Source organism: Neolamprologus multifasciatus, chromosome 18, assembly GCF_963576455.1.
Source record: "Neolamprologus multifasciatus chromosome 18, fNeoMul1.2, whole genome shotgun sequence".
In the NCBI taxonomy this organism is placed as follows: Eukaryota; Metazoa; Chordata; class Actinopteri; order Cichliformes; family Cichlidae; genus Neolamprologus; species Neolamprologus multifasciatus.
In genome coordinates, this window is record NC_140456.1 from 26,895,399 (window position 1) to 26,918,489 (window position 23,091).

Genomic DNA, 23,091 nt, shown 5'->3' on the forward strand with positions numbered 1-23,091 from the left:
CATCAAGATTTAGGTTCCTGGTTATGTTAAATGGATGATTTTTGTTTTACGTTAAAGATTGATGGGCTGACTCGGTGTTGCGTGAGGAATTGCGGTGAAACCGTTTCGGGGCCACGTCTGGTTTTTCACTGACACGTTTGGACATCAGTTTTGCATAATATATTTCTTGTATCGCTCTATGTCTGAGCAGTCTGCAGCAAGTCAGCCAAAAACAACTTTCTTTGTTTTGAGCTTCACTTAATTGAAGACTAAGTGGTTTGTTGACACCACAGTGACATCAAATTGCAGTGAAAATGACTGTTTTTATTGTTTTTATCCTTTGATAAGTAGCTTATGCTACAGTATGTTTGCCGCTTTAGCCCCCTTGATCTTGAGTTTGTGACTTGATTTTTATAAGCAATAGGCTGTTAATGATTTAGTTAAGAGGGAACTGGCTCCGAGCTCAGTTTCCTTTCTTTCTCTGTTTGTTGCTGGCTGACTTCCTTTTTGAGTGTATTTTACGGATTTTGGAGCATGCATTGGGAGAGGTGTTGAATGACTATTGAATGGGCTTAACTCCTCTCTGTGTGTCTTTGTATTTTTATCAGAAACTGGGCAGCAGCATGCAATGTGAGGAAGGGACGGAATGGTTGCTGGAACTGCTGATGGAAGTGCAGCTGCAGCAGTACTTCTTACGGATCCGAGATGACCTTAACGTCACACGGCTGTCGCACTTTGACTACGTAAAGAATGAAGACCTGGAGAAAATCGGCATGGGTCGACCTGGTGAGACACAGTACCTGCGTGTATGTGTGTGTTTTTGTCAGTGAGTGAATGAGAGAACCGCAGTTTTGTTGTGCCAAAGAATCTCATCCAGATGTTCATTTGGCATGTCTCTCTTGTGTGTTTAAATTTGTAGTCCTGCTAGTGGCTTCCAGTGTTAGATACTTAGTATAAATGTTCCTTATTCAAAGGAAAAATCCTACGGTTTATCTCCTGTGCTCTTTTTCCAATAATTTGTGACCTAAAAATGAACTACATCCCCATCAGCTTCAGTTTGTCCTGTAGTTTTAGTGCTAATTAGCAAATGTTGCAACTCTTTCATGCTAAATTCAGATGCTGAATATATTTAACATACATTATAAGTCTTAAAATATTGATGTTGGCACTGCCTTTGTTACCAGACTGTAGACTGTAGAAGTAGATATTAGCTTTTAGCTCAGAGCGGTGGTTTAGTGTAGCTAGATATCTGAAAGCATGGCTGTTGTTTATTGGCTTGTTTTTATCAACTCTTTCAAGACTGGAAATGAGCGCGAGACACAGAATTTCTGATTCCAAACTATGACTTCATAAAATCGTCATTTACTATCTTCTCTGCTCATGTGTTTTATTTCCTAATAAAGCAGTACTGGCCTTTCATAGCTTAATGAGCAATTTTTATATTTATGATTACTTTTATTCTCTGTATGCATCTATACATAGCCTTGAGTATGACTCTTGTGTTCAGTAATGGCATTGTGTCATTTGGCTCACCCTTGATGTTGCTTGAACAAATCCTGCGTCACTAATGCATTTAATGTCATTACAAAGTCACAATTTGTAATTAGGTACAGTGAGAGTGGATATTAAACTGTCAGATCTTTTGTCTGCAGTGTGTATAAAGTGGATCACAGCAGAATTGTTCTAAATCCAGTTACTGAAGCCCTCAGGGCCTGTGCTTCACAGCCGCTTAAGACTAATTACACCCACTTCACATGCTCATATATTCCCTCACATGTCTCTCCACTGCACAGCTCACTGCTCTCTGGGGTTTTATTATCTTTTCTTCTTCCTCCTTCCCTTTGTTTTTTGCTCTTTGTGTCATTTCATATCAAAGCTGGGTGTTTGGTTTTCTTCCTGTTGTGGTAAATGTGTTGAAATTCATTTTCATTTTCACTTTCACTCAGATTCCTCCTGATGGATCCTTAAGCAGTTGCAGTCCTCATTTGAATGCCTTGCCACTGACCTATTGCCTATTGTTTCTTCTTGACCGCAGGGCAGAGAAGGCTGTGGGAGGCCGTGAAAAGGAGGAAAGCCATGTGCAAGCGCAAGTCCTGGATGAGCAAGGTGACAGACATAGACGAGCACAGCGCACATCAGAACTCAGTATGGTGGCACGGTATATTTGGCAGGATGTCGCCACTGTGGAATCCGTCTGGGTGTAACAGTGTGGATACATGACCACAGTAACCTGCGCCCTCCGCGCAGATATGATCAGCACCCCCTGAATGAATTCTGGCATCAGTACGTTGTAATCTGAGGGAAAGATGTTAACATAGTCGTATGTGCTTAAAAGCAGCCTTTAACTTAATACTGCCTGTTAGTAGTGCAGAGGCTTTAAATCGACCACAAACATTCGTGATTGTGGTGAGGTGTCGCTAAGAGAAACTTTCCTTTCAATTAGCACATTTTTTTAGACCTGCGATGATTATAGGAGAGTTTTTTATTTTTTATATAAAGAGTAATTTTTCTCCAGAGGACACACGAGGAGGGCCAGTGAGTCCATATTCAGATATAAACATACACACATTTGCAAGGCTATTTTTGCTAGGACATTCATTGACATTGCATTCCCTAGCTCCTAATCCTAAACTGAACCATGCCAGCTTAACTGCCTTAGCCTAACCTAATCCTAATTTAAGTGCTGGCCCATAAAAAGGGCTTTTTAAGCAAGGACCAGCTAAAAAGACCTCATTTTCCAAAATGTCCTCAGTGTAAGGCTCCCAAACTCAAAGTAGTTCTCATAAAGATAGTGGGACACACACACACACACACACACACACACATACACACACACACACACACACACATCCTGTCACAGCCAGCTGAGGAAGCAGATTACTCTATCTGAGGATAGTGCCAGAGGCGGAAGCAGACAGGTGTAATTATAGATGGCAAACACCGTCCTGTGAGAACCACGGCTACACTCGTCCAACACATGCGCACCCACACAACTGTGACGGCTTCTCCTCAGTATCCTTCTCGATGGTTAATTATTTGCGTCAGTTAGTGTATTACATACCTCACAGGTTTTGTGTCTTTTAATTACCCTTTGAGTCTTTTATTAAAGGAAAGTGAAGAAGTAACTTAAGGCAAAAAAGCTCTGTCTCTTTAAGGGGAATTTAATAAGACAGCATTTTGTGAATGCAGCTTGAGCCGAATCTGTGTGTCACCAACTCTTATGACTCCACTCGTGTGTGATTGTGTGTGTGTGTGTGTTTATGGGTCTGTGTGTGTGCGCCATAGTCAGAATTATTTAAATATCCAGCCCTCTATTTGAAACGAACTAACCACACCGTGACCACACAGAGGTGGTGTCTTTCAAAAAAGGTCTGCAGCATTATGTCATGTCTGGTCCAGTGTGAATGTGAAACCACATACCGCTCGCTACTGTTTATATCCAGCCAGTCAAATATGTTTTGCACTAGATATTCATTGACACCTCTTTTTTACTGATGACATAATTTCTGAGTACTGACCTTATGTTCATGAGCCAATAAGAGATGTTTTTAAGTGAATCCGACATCACTGATTTGATATGTAATGTAGTATTTGTGTTACCACCGTAGGAGAGGCTCTTCTAGTGTTTTATCTGACATGTTATCGGCTTGATTTCATCCCTGCTAGCTAATATCACCACCAGTTTCTGTGAACTCCTATTTTGGTAAACAGTCTAATTCAAGTCCTCTAAACAAAGGCTTCCCTTGGTGGCGCCAAACGGCACACATATATTTATGGGTTCGGATTTAGGAGACTGGGAATGAATCATTAACACACACGGACACACACACACACAAATGCAGGCATACAAACATAAGCACACAGAGCCATTCAGGTCACTTAATCTAATAGGGCTTCTTAATGAGTACTTCCTAACAGCTAAGTTATTCCTGCTGTGTTGTTAGTACTTAAGCCAAGAGGCAGGAAATGTCTAAGTATTTTGTGTGTGTGCAAAAACATGTGTGCTCATGTTAGTACACGTGCATGGAATTTTATTTACTTTTTCCACAAACTTCATGATGTTTTCTTTATGTGTAAGCTTCATTTTTAAAATTTAAGCCATTAAAAGACCTCGCTGCACACACAAGAACTTGCAGTAATGGTTTTGAGACTGCTTGTCAGACTCTCACCATGGCATGAATTCAATTCAATTCAATTCAATTCAATTCAATTCAATTCAATTCAATTCAATTTTATTTATATAGCGCCAAATCACAACAAATGTCGCCTCAAGGCACTTCATAGATACAGAGAAAAGCCCAACAATCATATGACCCCCTATGAGCAAGCACTTTGGCGACAGTGGGAAGGAAAAACTCCCTTTTAACAGGAAGAAACCTCCGGCAGAACCAGGCTCAGGGAGGGGCGGCCATCTGCTGCGACCGGTTGGGGTGAGAGAAGGAAGACAGGATAAAAGACATGCTGTGGAAGAGAGACAGAGATTAATAACAGATATGATTCAATACAGAGAGGTCTGTTAATACATAGTGAGTGAGAAAGGTGACTGGAAAGGAAAAACTCAATGCATCATGGGAATCCCCCGGCAGCCTACATCTATTGCAGCATAACTAAGGGAGGATTCAGGGTCACCTGGTCCAGCCCTAACTATATGCTTTAGCAAAAAGGAAAGTTTTAAGCCTAATCTTAAAAGTAGAGATAGTGTCTGTCTCCCGAATCCAAACTGGAAGCTGGTTCCACAGAAGAGGGGCCTGAAAACTGAAGGCTCTCCCTCCCATTCTACTTTTAAATACTCTAGGAACAACAAGTAGGCCTGCAGAGCGGGAGCGAAGTGCTCTAATAGGGTGATATGGTACTACAAGGTCATTAAGATAAGATGGGGCCTGATTATTTAAGACCTTGTATGTGAGGAGCAGGATTTTGAATTCAATTCTGGATTTAACAGGAAGCCAATGAAGGGAAGCCAAAACAGGAGAAATATGCTCTCTCTTTCTAGTCCCTGTCAGGACTCTTGCTGCAACATTTTGGATTAGCTGAAGGCTTTTCAGTGAGTTTTTTGGACATCCTGATAATAATGAATTGCAGTAGTCCAGCCTGGAAGTAATAAATGCATGAACTAGTTTTTCAGCGTCACTCTGAGACAGGATATTTCTAATTTTAGAGATGTTGCGCAAATGGAAGAACGCAGTCTTACATATTTGTTTAATATGTGCGTTGAAGGACATATCCTGGTCAAAAATGACTCCAAGGTTCCTCACAGTGTTACTGGAGGCCAAGGTAATGCCATCCAGAGTAAGAATCTGGTTAGACACCATATTTCTAAGCTTTTCAGCACCGAGTACAATGACCTCAGTTTTATCTGAGTTAAGAAGCAGAAAGTTAGTGGCCATCCAAGTCTTTATGTCTTTAAGACATTCCTGCAGTTTAACTAATTGGTGTGTGTTATCTGGCTTCATGGACAGATAGAGCTGGGTGTCATCAGCATAGCAGTGAAAATGTATGCTATGTCTTCTAATGATGCTGCCTAGGGGAAGCATGTATAATGTAAACAGAATTGGTCCTAGCACTGAACCCTGTGGAACTCCATAATTAACCTCAGTGTGTGAAGAGGACTCTCCATGCACAAATTGGAGTCTATTAGATAGATATGATACAATCATGAGTGTGTTTTTCAACCACCTGCTATTATACATAAATAGAAAAAGGGGGAACCAGGATGTAGAATGTTGCTGTTTATGCAAAATGTTAAATTATGCTCATATTTTTATGTTCTAGTGCCCCTCTCTCTGCTTTCACACGTCTTCATTTTTGTCTGTTTCTCTCCAGGTTTTTAGTGGTAAACGTCCAGATGGAGGAGACATACCCCAGCAGGGTCAACCGGCTTCCTCGTTTCGTAAGCTGTCTCCCACACCACCTCTGGGCGTCGGGGAGGGAGTCCTAGCCACGCAGCCCAGTGGTGGCACTCTCCTCGACGGGCAGCAGCAGAGTCTGACCTGCCTCATCCCAGAGAAGGACTTGACGCTGTTTGAGAAGCTGGGCGACGGCTCATTTGGCGTCGTGAAGAGGGGAGAGTGGTTGACACCTGCGGGGAAGGTGGTGAGGATGCATATTGTTATGCAATTTATCCACAATTTAAAAAACAAAACAAAAACATGTTGGAAATATGAAATAACTGGAGTGTGCTCACACAGTTCTTTTGCATGAAACATGTTGCTTGTTTGCATCTTGTCTAGGAACAGATAAAAGCAGGTGCATGAATGTTTTTTTTCTTTTGTTTTTTAATGGGATTTTTATGAGAACTTTTTAGACACTTTGAGTATGAGGAGAAGCAGAATCTGATGTTTGAACTCATCATTTTTATAGCTGAACGTGGCTGTGAAGTGTCTGAAGACAGATGTGCTCAGCCAGCCCGACGCTCTGGAGGATTTCATCTGTGAGGTCAATGTCATGCACTCGCTGGACCATCAAAACCTGATCCGCCTCTACGGTGTGGTGCTTACACACCCAATGAAGATGGTAGTGGACACACAGAAATGCACACGCACAGGGAGAAATATACAGACAGATAAATGCGAGCGCACGTAACAGTTTACAGTAGCTGCTTTAACTCGGGGCCGATATTCTCTGTGTATACTTGCCACATATGCAAATGCGAAAGGACAAAAGAAGCTTTGAGTTTGTCCGTTCTTTTCACCCATGCTCTATTTCTCTTTTTCACCTGCATGCTGTAGGTGACTGAACTGGCACCTCTCGGTTCTCTGCTGGAGCGTTTGCGCTGCGTTCGTCCTCAAGGCCCAGTGTTGATCCACACTCTGTGTCAGTATGCTGTGCAGGTGGCTTGCGGCATGGCTTATCTGGAGCAGAGGAGGTTCATCCACAGGGACCTGGCAGCGAGGTAGGGTGCAGAGCTTTGGTAGAGGCAAAAAAAGGTAAAAATACATTGCTCACATTCAGGAATCATTTTTCTGCTGTGGTGAATTATTTATATTGCCTCTCCTATTCCTCCACCCAGAAATTTACAGGCCATTAACAGGAGACTTGGCCCATAAGTACAATGAGTCACTGGCTGGAAGCACTGGGTGGTCCAAGTTCTTGGTCTTGCCAAAATTAGACACTTTCACTTAAGTGCTGACACTATGTAGAGGTCTGGGGAAAAACCTTAATGGCCGGTACAAGTGAGTCACTTTACCAGTTAAAGCTGTAATAAAAGGGTAATGACTACACACAGCTGCTGCGTTAAGGTTTGCTGAGCTCTCTGGGCATGCACTGTATCCTGTACGCTGGAAGCTTTCTGAGATAAAGATCTGCTGACTTTCTAACACGCCAAAAAGTTCATAACAGATAAATCTCTTTATCTGTTATGGCACACCATTTAAGCTGCTTTAGCCTGTCCACAAGACCTAATCAGTGACTTGTCATATCTGTCACTAATGCCTTGCTGTTTCTCTTCCTGCCTCTGGCTTTCATGTCTGCACATGGAAAGACAGGGAGCTGAACAGACCCAAACTACTAGAAATAATAGTTCTCTTTACATATTAGTAGATCTAACTACCGTAAATCCCGGACTACAGAGCGCACCTGATTAAAAGCCGCATGCTCTAATTTTAGAAAGAAAATCAATTTTGTACTTGTACAGGCCGCACCGGATTTTAAGCCGTATGCGTTTCACTTGTAATATCAGATATTTACACAGAAATATTACACGTGAGGATTTTTAACGTTTAATTTAATCCGTAAGGTAACATAAACATGGTAACATAAACGTTATGGTAACATACAAAAATACATACTGCAAATGCATTTTTTCCTCGAACAGCGCCTGTAACACAGCTACCTTTAAGTATACGTACGTATCGGTAACACACAAATTACGTTGCTTATGGTTTTTTTACGGAACAGTGCACAAACAACATTACAACGTCCCTTAACAACCAGTAAAAATATATACCGTATATATTCTACTTATCAATTTTATTGGTCTACTGTTACCAGGCAAAATGTTTTTGGCCGCATGAAAAAAAATATGCATTAGCCGCACGTCAGTATAAGCCGCAGTGTTCACAGTGTGGGGAAAAAGTAGCGGCTTATGACCTGAAAATTACGGTAAAATATTTATTTACTGAGTTTAATCTTTTTAGTCATGCTCAGTTTCAATAGATCTACATCTGCAGTCTTGTGCTTGGCCTATCAGTAAAATGCATATGGACCAAGTCTCCTCTACAATTATTATTGAAATAGTTATTATTAAGAACATTAGTTCTACATGTAGAAGAGTTCGTTCATTTAGTGTTTTCCAGCTTGAAGGTTCAGTTTAGGATTTCCAGCTAATTGTTAACATCACCACCCTGTCTGCAGGAACATCCTGCTGGCCTCGGCTCACAGAGTGAAGATTGGTGACTTTGGCCTGATGAGAGCGCTGCCTAACAACCACGAGCACTATGTCATGCAGGAGCATCGCAAGGTCCCCTTTGCGTGGTGGGTGGAATGAACTCATTTCATTGCTGCTTTGTTGTTAAAACTATCAGCCAAGGCAGAGTTTAGAAATCGTTTTTTCAAAACAAATCCTTACACCAGGGAAACACCCCATTTAAATCCCCGCACCACACTTATGCTCAGACTGTGCACAGCTGGTTTATAGACTGTAGTGTATTGTTTTTCATGTTACAGGTGTGCCCCAGAGAGTTTAAAGACCAGAACCTTCTCCCATGCAACAGACACTTGGATGTTTGGAGTCACCCTCTGGGAGATGTTCACACACGGTCAGGAGCCTTGGCTGGGTCTTAATGGTAGTCAGGTAAACGCACAAAAAGGATCAACAAAAACCAAACTTCTGAAGCCAAAATACATAAATTTGCTCATATATACAGTGATTTATATACTGTAGCTGTACTCCTTTGTCTTTAGATTCTCCATAAGATTGATAAAGAGGGTGAGCGCCTCCCTAAGCCAGAGGATTGTCCACAGGATATCTATAACGTCATGCTGCAGTGCTGGGCTCAGAAACCTGATGACAGACCAACTTTTGTTGCTCTACGCGAGTTCCTGCTCGAGGTAGCGTTAGCAGTCCTTTAACCATTGCTCTAGGATTTAAACATGCATGTTTTCTACATTCATTTAACTTCTCTGCTGACATCATGTTGTTATTATATAAATTTACCATTAGCTCCACCTAGTGGTGCCATTTCAAAGAAAAAAGTGAACAGGCTGCTTATTAAATCTGTTATATTTTTCTGTCTTTGTCTCTTTTTTCAGTCTATGCCTACAGACATGTGTGCTCTCCAGGACTTTGATGAGCCTGACAAACTCCAGATCCAGGTCGATGACATTATCACCATCATAGAGGGGAGGTGGGTGATAAAAGGTCTTAAAATAGTAATTAAACTGACACATCAGGCGATTCTAGGATCAGACAAATTTAATCAACCCTTTTCGCATGTGCAGGCCTCAGTTCAATTGGATAAACGTTACAATGGGATCTTCAAAGGCAACCTAATTAGTTGGGGGATGTGTTGTTATGTGTGACAATAATTCAGTGTCAACAATGAGAGTTTTCAATCTTTTCCACACGTTTTAGGGTGAAGCCTTTAGTTATCAAACTCGATAAAAAGGCTCAGTTGTTAAAGAACCATTTGTGGCAAAGCAGAAAAGATGAAAAACATGCAAAAAAAATTTCAGCCTCTTAACAACATAGAGGCAGTCCACCAGCTCATCAAGCACTCACTCAGTACAGACACTGGAAAATCACACTGCCAGTCCATAGACCTGCAAACGAAGCAAACTGCTAATAGCTATTTTATATTAATACAAACCCTCATTTATTAAGCAGACTCAGCACACAGCATCATATATCAATATGCTCTCTTTAGAATGTCCACTGGCATGTTTTAAGTGCGACTTTGTGAATAATAGCATTTGATATTGCTCCCTCATTCTTGCAGTTCTTCTACAATCTGTCTTTTCTCTCCCTAGCCTCCTCACTCGACTAGAAAATGACAAAAATATAATCTTATAATAATTATTACATCAGGTACAGACAACAGGAAAACACACTGCTTAGATATATGAACTCATTATTAATGAATGTGGGTAAAAGAGAAGCTACAGCGTTATCATTTCTGGTGAATTCGACTACATGTCCACTCTTACCTGTTTCTTTTTGCTCTCTTTGCTGTCTTCGTCTCTCCCTCTCTATCCTCTGTCAGTCTTTGTGCCGTCACCCAAAAGTTAAATGTTACAGTGAATAAAAGACAAACTGATCTACATGATCCATATCAGTTTGTAGCAATATTCAAAGTGAATACAGGCTTCTGGACATAGACAGGTAATCTCCTTTTGACTTGCTGTCACCTGGATCTGATGCTGTACTGTAAACAAACACTGGAGCCCAATTTGACTAGAATAGGAAAATAAATATTTACCAAAGTAAAATAATAAAGTACAACAGCTCCTTGGTTGGCAGCTCCTGATATACCAGCAGACTACTGTTTTTATTCTATCCTGTACTGTTATAAATAGACAGATAGACATAGACAGAAAATAATACTAAAATGCGCTGTTATTAGTACGATTAATATTTTTAGGGGTGCTCTGATTAAATTCGGGTATGAGTGAGGACCCCCAAAATGGGTGTAAACTCTCCTCTGCAACATACCAACCCCACTACTGATAAATATTGTCTTGAATGCAAACACAGTGCAGTGCAGAGAAGTGTGCAAGGCTGCACTTCAGAGTCCTCCCACAGTCCAAAGATGTGTTTGTTTATCAGCAAGTTTACATTGCTCGCGGGTGTGAATGTGAGCGGGAATTCAAGGTTTTACCCCATCTGCCACTCAGTGTCAGCTGGTACCAGCTGCAACCCCCACATTTACCTCCAACAGATGGGCCCGTAGCTAATGCAAGGATGGTATGGGCTGGAAAAAACACATCCTTGACTCTCAATGTCAAAAAGTGGCAGTCTGCTTTCATACCCAATATAATTATCTGTCCTAATACGTTTCAGGGCAGAGAATTATTGGTGGCGAGGTCAAAATAAGCGCACCCTTAAGGTCGGGCAGTTCCCCAGGAATGTGGTGACTTCTGTAGCAGGGTTGTCTGCACACGACATCAGTCGTCCACTCAAGAACAGCTTCATCCACACAGGACATGGAGACACCAACCCCCATCGCTGCTGGGGCTTCCCTGACAGGATCGATGAGTAAGGGACAGCTTTTGTTTATTAACTTTTCAAGCTGAGTTTGATTATTTAATGAACGTAAAATGGCATTCATATCATGCATCTAGAAATGTTTTAAATGATCTTTCGGTTGGGCTGTAGTGATAGTAAGCACTCACCAATAGATGGCACTAGCGGGCTGCTTAAGCTGCTTTTGCAACGTGATTGTGCAGCACCTGCTGTGGGTTAGTTATATGCAGTCCACTGATGTTTCCTGCATTAACATGTCTCATTCTTGCCGACAGTTTGTACCTCGGGAATCCCATGGATCCTCCTGACGTTCTGGGCTTGGACCTCAGTGCTGCACAGCCCACACAGCTAGCAGGACGAGCTAAAAGTGAGTGAAAGAGCTTCTTATAGAAATGTATACCTGTATGATGTATAACTGTTACCAAAAAGCTTGCCTCAATACCTTTTCAGTTCAGTGACAGACTGAGCAGATGATCATGTTCCTGATTTGTATAGAGTGCTTCTTTCTTCTTCTTATTTCCATTATGCATTGCTGGTTGAAATTTCAAGATCTGCTGCTGCTGTGCAAAAAGACACTGAAGAGCTCGCTTTGCTTTTATCCTAACAGAGCTTTCAGATGTAATGGCGCTTGCTGTTTTTATTCTTATCTTAATATCTTTTACTGCTGTCATTTCTTCCCCTCTTTGTTTGTCCTTTGCGCTGGTGGCATCTGTTATTATTTTTCCCCAGAGGAGCCTCCTCCCCGCCCTCCTCAACCAGCAGTGTTAATCAAGAGTAAGTCTGGTTTCTCTCAGCAGCTCTTCACCCATTGCTCCTGCCCCCTCTGTTCCCTCCTAGTTCCACTCCTCAAAGGTACATCTCAGAGTTTTTCATCTTTTCCTTGCCTGTCTTTGCAGTGCCCCCCCCTCCCCCCACACCCTGTTCTTTTCTACACCTTTGTCCCTCTAAAAGGTGTGCAGTGTCCTTGCTGTGCATTGTATTCTCCAGTCACACCTGGCAAGTTGGGGTTTATTTTTTGGAGCTGTCTTGCATTTAGTGGTATTAAGTGATCTTAAAGTGATCTTGGTGTCAATGATCTCTAAACTGCATCAAGAATATGTTGTGTTTCCATCTCCAGAACCTTCCTATGACCCAGTAAATGAGGAGGAGGATCTGACCTCTGCGGGACTAAAGAGATTATCACTTCGGAAAACGGGTTCTGTCAAAGGCCTCAAACTTAAACCGGCCGTGTGGGTCTCTGCTTCCAAACAGGGAGGTTGCAGGACTTTAGGCTCATGCCAGAACACTAACAGTGAAGTATCCCTCATTGACTTTGGGGAAGAGTACCCAATATCCATACCGTCCCCCTCTCCCGTGGTTGAAATTCCGATTCCTCTATTGGCCAAGTTGGCTTTGGAAGCAGAAAATCTCCTGGACAGGACTCCACCTCAAAGCCCATCCAAATCATTGCCCCGCCCCCTTCACCCTACGCCAGTAGTGGACTGGGATGCACGGCCATTACCCCCACCCCCAGCTTATGACGATGTAGCACAAGATGAGGATGATATGGAGGTAGGGCTACAGAATGCATTTAACACTATGTCAAAATTTTATAAAAGTGGAATTATTTTGTCTTTCTGTTGCCTGAAGTAATATTACAGCGAGTTTGTTTCTTTCTCTGAAAGGTGAGCTCCATCAACAGCTCGGAGCAGCAGAATGAGGCAGAGCATAGTGATGGTCGCAATCCAGAAGAAACTCTGTTCTCAGGGCAAAAGGTCGATGATGAGGCTCTAGTCTCCAGAGGTTCAGACAGACCAGGTCTGGAAGACAACCTGTTTCTCCCCAGCAAGCACAGCCAGGGCCTGTCCACCTCTTTTTCACAGTCTGTAGAGATCTTTCAAGAACTTCAACAAGAGTGCATGAGGAGGCTCAATGTACCGGCAGCAAGTGCTCCTCGTTCGTGCTCGCCATTGCAGAGCTCAGTCTTGTGTCCCCAGACTCCTCAAAGTCTTCAAACCCATGAGGGACAACAGCAGAGTGTCCTCTCCTGTAACGAGGACCGACCCCAGATCCCCCCACGAGTTCCCATCCCCCCTCGCCCCATAAAGAAGGGTGACTACACCTCTGGCCGCTGGTCAAGGGACCTTTCCCTTTCTCCAGTGCCGACTGAAGCCACGGAAAACGTTTCAGGCGCAGGACAGGAACGACCACCTCAAATCCCTCCCAGAGACCCTTTGTCTCAGCCTGGATCAAGAACTCCAAGCCCAATGGGTCTGGTAGTGGGTTCCCCCCAGCAGAGGCTCTACTCTGTCAGCCCCAACACAATGCAGGCTGCCATTACAACCTGCCCACCCACACACACCTACAGCTCCTACCTCTCTACCTCTCCGGGTAAACTCATGCCTACTACACACAGCTTTGCTTCGGACCCCAAATATGCTGCACCCAAAGTGATCCAGGCCCAGGTGCAGGGGAGGGATGCTGCTAGCAAGGGCCCCTGTATCCTGCCCATCGTCCGTGACGGGCGTAAAGTCAGTAACACCCACTATTACCTTCTGCCAGAGAGGCCACCGTATCTCGATCGATTCGATCGCTTCTTCAGGGAGGCTGAAAGCCTTCCTGCCAACGATGTGGAAGAAAAGCATGTACGGCAAGCCAACACAGCCACAGTCAGACCGATGGTGGTCAGCAGTCACACGCTGCAGGGGCACACCCAGGTGCAGGGGCTGGTACAGCCGGGTGGTGACCTGAAAGCCAATTTCTCCTCCAATAATAACAGCAATCTGGGTTGGCCACGGTCAGGGATGAAGAGTTCAGTTAGTCTTCCTCGCGTCTCTTCAGACGGGCTGACAGCACCAGCAGTCACTGCTTTCTGTACCAGGACAGACGGAGGAGGGAACTCAGCTGATAGGGTCAAGATGGTAAGGTCTAAGATGGACGAAGTGCCTCTAAGAAAATGTTATTTGAACTGCAAAGTACTTAAAACACTGAAAGTTATTAATGATTTACATCTGTATTGAAAGTGCAGAGGTTGGCCATGATTGATATGAAACCCCTGCAGGAAGATGTGCTGCTTGCTACATATACTTGTCCTTGTTCTTCTTAATGCTACTTTTTGTCATTTGGTAAGAAGTATTAAGCAGATAATCATCTGTTTGTAGTTCAGTATCACTGGTGTTAAGGCAATAAAAGCATCGGTTCCTTATCCTAAATCCCTTATCAAACATCAGAGAACTAAAATATGAGCCCATTGTTCGGTGTAATTCATTAGCGTCGGTCTAAGAAGCAGGCTTTAAATAGTCTGCAGTGCATATTTCATGAATGGCTTGCTTGATTCCTCTCAGTTGTAATGCTGTTTTCTGGAGCTCCATATTCAATGTGTAAATGCTGTCTGTAAGGAAGAGCATGGTGGGTGTACGGCGGTGTGTTTCCTTTCCTGTTGCACTGACAGCAAGAGTGAGGAATTAAAGGTGATACAGCAGCTTTTAATGACACAATTCTGAAAAGATCAAATTTCTATTTCACCTTCAAATCATTGTGACAACCAAATTAAGAAACGGTGTAATTTTACAACTGGAGGCAATCTTTATTAATGTGTTATGCATCAAATTTAACTAATTAAATTGGAAATTGAATGTTTTATATGACTTTTAGTAGAAAAATTGTTAGGATACATGTTTTAGCTTTTTCTTTTCCATTCTCATTCGCATTCTCTCAAATTTACTCATAACTTATTAAAAATACACTGGCATTCATTATAAGACAAAGGCCATATAAATATTTGGTGAGAATCAGATTGAAGAAACTTAAAAGTTTCATTTGTTTCTTTAGGTTGGTCAATTGTTTCTAGCACTGTTCGAGTTTGGCTGGAGTCAGAAACGCTGTGAACTCTGAAGGCTCAGGCACTTGACATTTTGTAGTTGATACAGCTGCAAAAAGTAGTGCAGCAAGAATGTGAGATATCTCAACTGCATTGCAGAGGAGTTCAGTGCAAGACAGAGTATTATAATAATATAATGTATATAGCACCTTATGAGTTTACTAGCCGTAATATCTGCGTAAAACTGCAGTGGTTGGTAACATGAAATTGTTAACATGGGTTTCAATCAAGTTCATGTGAAGAGAAGCACTGACAAAAAGAAATTGGTGATTATGCTGCCACAGTCTCGGTACACACAGAAACACTGTGTCAGACTTATCTTCTTGAAATTTGAGCAGGCTTAAGGTGGTTTTTGAAAAGAGATGCGAACGTTTAAAACTTGATCTGTGCAGCGATGCTTAAATCCAGCTGTAGCAGTAAATCCACTGTCCACCTAAAGGATGTACATGGAGCTTTATTCTTAGATGATTTCATCATCAGAAAAAGATACCAAAAGATTATTGAGACCCCCAAAAAAAGAAGAAGTGAGGAATCAGGGGTTTAAATTTCAGTGTTGTTGTGTGTCTCAGGTGCAGGAGGCGGTTCACGGTGTGACGATGGAGGAGTGCCAGGCCGCCCTCCAGAACCACAACTGGAATGTTCAGCAAGCTGTGCATTATCTAAAGGTTTGTGCATTTACTGAAAGCTAATGCATTTCCTGCCATAGTTGGCACACTATGACTGTTGAGTTGTTTCAGAAATTATAGGAAAAATGCTCCTTTAAGCTTCAGTCATTTTTAGTTTTTTGAGATACTTTTACTGACTTTTTATTAATTTTTGTTTATTCCCCTTTTCTAGTGTTGTTGCATATTGAAATGTTATTTTTGAAAGGCGTTATTTCCAATTTGCACATGACTATATGCATGTAAAGTGTAATAACTGCATGTATGGATCATCAGTAATAAGTATGGCTACAAACCCTAAATGGAAAATTCTGTTCGGTGTTTATTTTTAATGGTGTTTATTTAAATCTTTACTTTGTCATACGATGGAAAAAAGTCCGTATAAAGTTTCAAACTAATTTTAAATAACAAAAGTAAAAAAGCTCAATAGCAAAAGGGATGTAGTTTGTTTTTAAGGTCAGGTTCCATAGTCTTAAAGTACTGCATACACACAACTGGCAGAAACACCTTTATAAAATAAAACTGCACAAATAAAAGGAACAAAACATTTTACGGCTCAGGCCATCAAAACAAAGATTGCGTGAAAATCCGTTACCTCAGCAGTAAACACTTCAGTGCTTACCAGATCTGTTTCATCAAGTCTCAGGTCTATCGTTTGTGTAATAACAGGGTATATCTGCAAATGAATACAGTCAGTTACACTTTTACCCTATAGGCTCATATCGAGATGTGATAAGAGAACTTTATTCATCCTTGAGGAAAAGTTGCAGCAAGCAGCTACAAATGAAAAAGCATGTAGACACTTTAGGGTGGGTTTTAACACCGTCTTAACTGGCTGTGGTTTTGCCCAACGTGGCAGGATGGACAATTTGTGAGGACTTCAGTAGACTCAAGGGAACACTTGAGTGTTCCTTGATGGTGGTGGGCACACAGAAAAAACCACGTGGTTCAGATTCTGCTAAGCTACAGGAATGTGTTTGAACAAGCTGAGCTTGGACGAAGACAGAAATAATTTTACACTCACTGCCACTCCAATCAGTAAAAAAGATGAAAGTTGTTCACCTTGAACTCTCTTTAACAGTCCCATCTTTTTCCCTCTTGATAACTCTTTGGTCACTTGAACAATGTCGTGTGACCTGCCTCTCTACAGGTAGAACAGTTGTTCTGTTTGGGCCTGAGGAGCAGATCAGAGTGTCTAAAGCTGCTGGAGATGTGTGACTGGAACCTGGAGGTGGCCAGCACTCACATGCTGGATAACTATGGATCTACAACGAGGCAAAGGTAGTGTTTCCTACGATTTTGCAATGATTGTGACTTCCCAGAATGCATATATTACTTTGAATGGACCGTACTCTTATATTACTGCCCAGCAATTACTATTCATCTTCCTTGACCCTATCTACACTGGAGGGGGAAAAAAGTTCCCTTCATTCAATTTGACATTGATGCTCATTTAATAGTTTCTAGACATTGCTACTAGAATTTTAATAGGAACTTCATGCTGACATAATGCTATTTTTCGAATCTCTTTGTAAAACGTATAATTAAAATCTGCTTCCTAGTGGAGCTGCTGAGATTGTTACTGCAGATTTATTTAGTATATATATGGAAAATGTAAGCAGGCAGTATTGTGATGCAATGCTGATGTGCCGTTAATGAGAGGCTCATATGTGGCTTCTAGATTTAGGAGGTGTTGGAAGGGGGGAGAGCGAGGGGGTGTAAGCCCTTTAAAAAAAATAACGACGCATGAGTTGAGCGGCAATAACATGACTTCACAACAGCAGAGGGAGCTATTTTGTAGCAGTCCGTTCATCATTTGAATGTGATTTGATAAAGATAATTGGGGTTTTTTTTGTGTTTTGTTTGTTTGTTTGTTTTTTTTCAAAGTCAAACAAACATAAAGATAATTTATCTGCGGGACATTTGCACGTCCCGCAGGTTTATCAACATGTGTGCTCGGTTTCCCTCAGCAGGGAAGCATTTCATGCCTGATAAAGGAGCTGTGTGCAACAGGCACTGAAGTGCTTTTTGAGATCAATCAGACTGATCTACGGATGCTCGCTGTTCAAACATTGATTTATAATTTTTTTATGCTGATTTAAACACATCTAATAGATAGGACGAGACAAACTGAAATGGTTTATTTACATGATTTCAAATGGTGCTCTATATTTGTCTACATTTGCTTCAAATATGTAGTATTTTGGGGGGCTTTGTGAAAGAAGTGGGAGCCAACGGCAATAGCTCTTTGTGTTGCATTATTTAGATAAATCTCCCGCCTGCTTGTCACTCTTGTCCTTAATGCCAGCACAGTGTTCATCTCACTTAAAAGCCCCAAAAAAGGTGAAGTCTTGTCTTAACATTTCATGATTCATCATTTTTCGCCACCTCTAAAGTTCTTTCTGTTTGCAGACGGTGACAGAAATCTCAAGCTGCTGAGCTCTGACTGGAACTTCATCCGCAGTAAAACATCATCAGAGATGAATCATCTCCTGACCTTTTTTGTCTGTTGGTTCAGTCACACTTCCAATCAAGACTGTATTAGAGAACGGAGCACAAAATACCAAACTTCATTATGGCTGTGTTTGTACTTAACATGGATGTGTAGGGTCATATTTTTACTTTGGTGTGCCCACCCAAGGGCAAGAAATGACTGTACTTGCATTTTCAGGACCAGCGGGTTAGCCTGAAATGTCTCACAGATTCTGGGTGCTGCCGCACTCAGACGTCGTCTTGTGAGTTACTTGCATAGAAAAAGAAATGGTTTGAAAGGAAATGTAAAGAGGCCAAAATGAGATGGCTAGCGCAATATACATAGGAGCACTTTCAAAAACAAAAAAAGTCTTTGTGTTGTCTCAAAGCAATGCACAGTTTACTGGAGAGCTCACATGATGTACAATATCAGCACTGAACCTAAGAACTGTACCGTGTGCGTACAGTTCTTTAAAGCTAAACCTCCTGTATTAGCAGCTATTGCATCACTTGGAAAATAATTTGTGAAAGCTCACACAGTACCTCTGAAACATCCAAGCACAATAAAATAAGCCATTTAATTGGCTGACAACTCTATATTGTACAGGAGATTATTCTGCCCATTAAAGGAAAGTGAAAATATGGAGATAAGCATTGAATCAAGACAATTCAAGACAAAAAGTTTGTACACTTGTACACCTACATTCAAGGGTATATACAATATGCTCTTTATGAGGAGGCATGCATGTGTGTATGATATTGTTTAATATATCTTGAACATAGTCCTCAGAGATGAGACTGTTATTTCCATTACTTGTGACACCATCTTTTTAAAAATATTTCATTCTCTTCTGTCTCTATTGCCACATGTGGCAAAAAACAAAAATACCCATCCAGTGGAAACTTCCTTCACTGCAGGTTTAGTCTTTCCTCATTTCTTCCCTCTAAGCACTTTGCCTACACAGAATCCTGCGCATCAACCGAAAAGTCCTGCCAGCGTGCGGTTTTCTCCGTGCACCCAGAATACACCGGCAGCTAATATCAGCGGTGTTGTGAAATTTACCCCAAGGCGCAGATCCCATCCCATAATCATCACTTAAGACCACAACTGTGATATTTTGGTCAGCAGCTTTAGGGGTAATAATTTAAAACTGAGAGGACGCGTCTGCTCTGGGTGAACTGACTGCTCGATGATATGGCACTCTTTTTTTTTGACTGTATTGTCACTTCAGCAGAGCCAGTTAACAGGGAACAGTTGGGCTCCTCCTGATATTTATTCTTAGTATGTGGGGATGATGCCAGTGAAAGGAAGGAAAATCTACAGTAAGGTAGACTGAATACTTTTGTGTGGCCAACCACACAAAAGTATTGGTTACAAAAGTAACCAATGCTGGAAAGCAGTGCTTTACATAGTTTTTAGTTAACTCCCGTGATCTCTGTGGTGCTCCTCTTTAAACTGTCTTTGCCAAAATATCTATTTTTCTTTCTGAATTACATTATATTACATGTAAAACACATAATATGTGTGTTCATGTGTGAGACTGCACATATGCTCTGGCTTTGGTCCAAACCAGAGCTTAATATGTCTACAAATCTCCAAGGATGCGACTGAAAGAAAAAAAAAAAAAGAATTAAAAAGCTAACATAGAGTCATAACAACCTGAAAAATTAAGAGGCTTTGAAATAAGTTTTGAAATATATTTTTTAAAGGATGTACAGGACTGATTGTAGAAACTTCCAGTAAAAGCTTTCTCCCATGTGCAATAGGGCTGCTGTCAATCCTCTAACCTCCCAGCCTGTCCGTCAGTACCATCCAGTAGCAAAAGCAGAGATTTTATCTGTTATAATCTATCCTGTTAATTGAATAAGAAAAATCAAAAGAAAAGCTGTGTTTCAGTGTAAAATGTTTGTTGACTGTTTTTCTGACCCAAAGTGAGATAAAGTTGTCCTTAAGCACTGATTCGGGGCCAGTTTTGCCATTTTCCCTTTAAAGTCACGCGGTGAAGCTGACTGTGAAAGCAGTGCATAAGGACAGCTGCATGTGAGTGCTGCCTCCATAGTCTGTTCACGTGTTGTTTGTCTTCATACCGAGCTGCTGTAGTTGTATTAGAAGGACTGAAGTTAACCTTGTGGTGTTTTGGTGAACCCAAAGCAAAGTTCTCCTGTTGGGGTGTTGAAACTCTGATGTTCTGTTTCTGTTAAACAGTCAGATGTGTTTGGTTTTTTTTCCTGAATCTGTGTTCATTTAAAATCGTTATTTTTTATTGGTTTTGCTGTTTCTCCTTCAAATGGCCATATTTTTTCCTCATTTTGATGTATTTGCCTTCCCAGAATGTGTTTCATTGTAAATGCCTACTGTACAGTTGGTTGTTATTGTCATGGATGGAAATGAAGATCATGCTGCGGAATTTATAAATGTATTTTTTACTAAAGAATTAACTATTTTTTAACTTGTTTTGTTCATTGTTTTTACTGAAATCCATATAGTGAGCTCACAATAGCTAAGGGGAGGTGAGCAGCAGCAAGATTCAATTCAGTTTAGCTTCATTTATATAGCACCAAATCACAACAACGGCCACCTGAAGGCACATTGTAATGTATGGTAGAGACCCTACAATAATACAGAGAAAGCCCCAACAATCAGAGAACCCACTATGAGAAAACATTTGGTGACAGTGGGAAGGAAAAACGACTTTTTAACAAGATGAAACCTCCAGCAGAACCAGGGTCAGAGAGGGGACGGTCATCTGCTGTGACCGTCTGGGGGTGGTCACAGCAGATGACAGATGGTACAAACAGCATAATGTGAAATGCAGAGTGGTATATAAACAGAGAGAGTGACAAAAGGTGAATGAAAAAGACATGCTCAGTGCATTACGGGAGGCCCCCAGAAACCTTGGCCTATTGCAGGATTCAGGGTCACCTAATCTTGCCCAAACTACAAACTATGTGTTTACTAAAATCGTCACAATGGTGAACTCGTAATCGCTAAAGTGACAGCAAGCTTAAAGCACAGAACAACAGAAGGTACAACAGATGAACATAACTTATTTTATGGGTTTGGTATATTGATCAGAACAATTAGTCTGGTAAATTACAGTCATTCACTCTTCACGGAAGATTATCCAGGATGTACTTGTTGACTAATGACTCATAAATCACAAGTTGGTAGCCAAAGAGCATGTGATATTACAGTTGGACTACGAACTTTGAAGAGAACAGAGCAGGCATTCATGACAACAGATATGACATTAAGTCAGACACAGCTGTAAGAGCTGGATTGGAGAAAGGTTGCAGTGATGCTTCTGCTGTAGGTGGGATGTCTGTGGCTCTACCAAAAGATATTTGCACATTTGATGTTACACCAGGAAAAACAATTTCCCATATGTGTTCCATTTGAGATCTGGAGACTGCAAAGCCATAATAAATTCTTTCATTTTATTTTCATCAAACCATTCAGTTACCCCTTGCGCCCTATTGGTATATATACACTGGCAATTTCATTGGGTGCATCTATTCATCTGCTTGTTAATCTAATTCAAGTGAATCCCACGGCACCTACTCAGTTCATTAAGAAAATCCATGCCAACATGGTCAAGGCATCTATTGACTGGCAGTTGTGTAAGTGCAAATGCCTTGTTGATGTCAGAGGAGAATGGCCAAACTACTTTGAGCTGATAGGAACAGTAACTCATATAACCAACAACTCATATGCCACCAAGGTATGCAGAAGAGCATCTCTGAAGAAACACATCAAGCCATGAAGCAGTAGCTGACCACACTGGGTGCCACTCGTGTCAGCTTAGAACAGGAAGCTGAGACTACAATTCATATACTCACCAAAAAAACAAAACTGAAATCAAACCGATTTGCTCAACATGACGGTCAGTCCACTGTATTTAAATGGCATCTACCAAGTCGTCACCAGTGTTGGTCAAGTTACTTGAAAAAAGTAATCAGTAACTAATTACTGATTACTTCCCCAAAAAAGTAATCCCGTTACTTTACTGATTACTTATTTTCAAAAGTAATTAATTACTTAGTTACTTAGTTACTTTTTAAAAAACACGATTTACAACCTGAATAGGTGATAAAGCGATAGATCTTTCAGCTCAATTCTACTTTTTCTACAATCCATCATACAAAATGTAATCAAATGGAAAAGTCTCTTTTTTTTAAACTTGTTTTATCAGTTTTAACGTTAAGCATCAAGCAAAAATTAAATTATATGCAACATTCTCTGACTTGAAGAAATTAGTTTAACATTTAAACCTATTTTCTGCACATTCCAGCACATAAAATAAAATATTTTTTGTGTTTACACTCAGTCTTTCAAATAGATGCAAGTAAAACACAGCAGAAAATAAATAAAGTCAAAGACTAGCGATCCTGTTGCTCTATTTTCACCTGTAAAGCAGCAGTGTCGTAGGCGGAGGTTTGCCCTGGTGCAGGTGTGCCGCAGCGGTCAGTGGAAGAATCCGCGAGTTCCTCTGTTTACCCTTGTTTAGGGGTTTTTTTCGGTGTAAAAAGACGTTTTCTTCCCACGCACAACGGACGCTAATATTTTTGTCACTTTTTATGGAATCAAACTCAAAGTAAGGTCAGTACTTCCACGCTTTAAACGCTGCACGCTCTATACTCTCTCCCGCACTCGATATATTATCCACTGTTGATCTGCACACAGCTGTTGTCACGAACATCGCACTCACTAACACTGTCATGAGACATTCTCGCAAAAAAAAATCACGGTTTTAGTAACGCAGTAACGCAGCGTTCCTACGGGAAAGTAACGGTAATCTAATTACCGTTTTTGCAATGGTAATCCCTTACTTTACTCGTTACTTGACAAAAGTAATCAGATTACAGTAACGCGTTACTGCCCATCTCTGGTCGTCACCAATCCAATTCAGCACCTCTGGGATGTGGTGGAACAGGAAATT

At 41.3% G+C, this 23,091-nt stretch overlaps 1 protein-coding gene across 12 annotated transcripts in view; it reads left to right on the forward strand.

Annotated features, from left to right (window-relative positions):
• tnk2b (tyrosine kinase, non-receptor, 2b) overlaps positions 1 to 18,980 on the forward strand; it is a 55,463-nt gene extending 36,483 nt beyond the window's left edge. For 6 of the 12 annotated variants that reach the window (XM_085140268.1, XM_085140269.1, XM_085140258.1 and 3 more), the window contains 17 exons: positions 588 to 765; positions 2,015 to 2,085; positions 5,803 to 6,072; positions 6,340 to 6,492; positions 6,708 to 6,871; positions 8,332 to 8,451; positions 8,644 to 8,770; positions 8,881 to 9,027; positions 9,229 to 9,323; positions 10,976 to 11,170; positions 11,434 to 11,525; positions 11,888 to 11,932; positions 12,276 to 12,709; positions 12,823 to 14,058; positions 15,587 to 15,682; positions 16,830 to 16,960; positions 18,092 to 18,980. In XM_085140268.1, coding sequence (XP_084996394.1) covers positions 603 to 765; positions 2,015 to 2,085; positions 5,803 to 6,072; positions 6,340 to 6,492; positions 6,708 to 6,871; positions 8,332 to 8,451; positions 8,644 to 8,770; positions 8,881 to 9,027; positions 9,229 to 9,323; positions 10,976 to 11,170; positions 11,434 to 11,525; positions 11,888 to 11,932; positions 12,276 to 12,709; positions 12,823 to 14,058; positions 15,587 to 15,682; positions 16,830 to 16,960; positions 18,092 to 18,098 — 3,546 coding nt within the window. In that variant the 5' untranslated portion in view covers positions 588 to 602 and the 3' untranslated portion in view covers positions 18,099 to 18,980. Of the gene's footprint in view, positions 1 to 587; positions 766 to 2,014; positions 2,086 to 5,802; positions 6,073 to 6,339; positions 6,493 to 6,707; positions 6,872 to 8,331; positions 8,452 to 8,643; positions 8,771 to 8,880; positions 9,028 to 9,228; positions 9,324 to 10,975; positions 11,171 to 11,433; positions 11,526 to 11,887; positions 11,933 to 12,275; positions 12,710 to 12,822; positions 14,059 to 15,586; positions 15,683 to 16,829 lie in introns of all 12 variants that reach the window. The other 6 variants (XM_085140259.1, XM_085140263.1, XM_085140270.1 and 3 more) reach the window with 3 other exon arrangements.
• Positions 18,981 to 23,091: the final 4,111 nt, after the last annotated feature.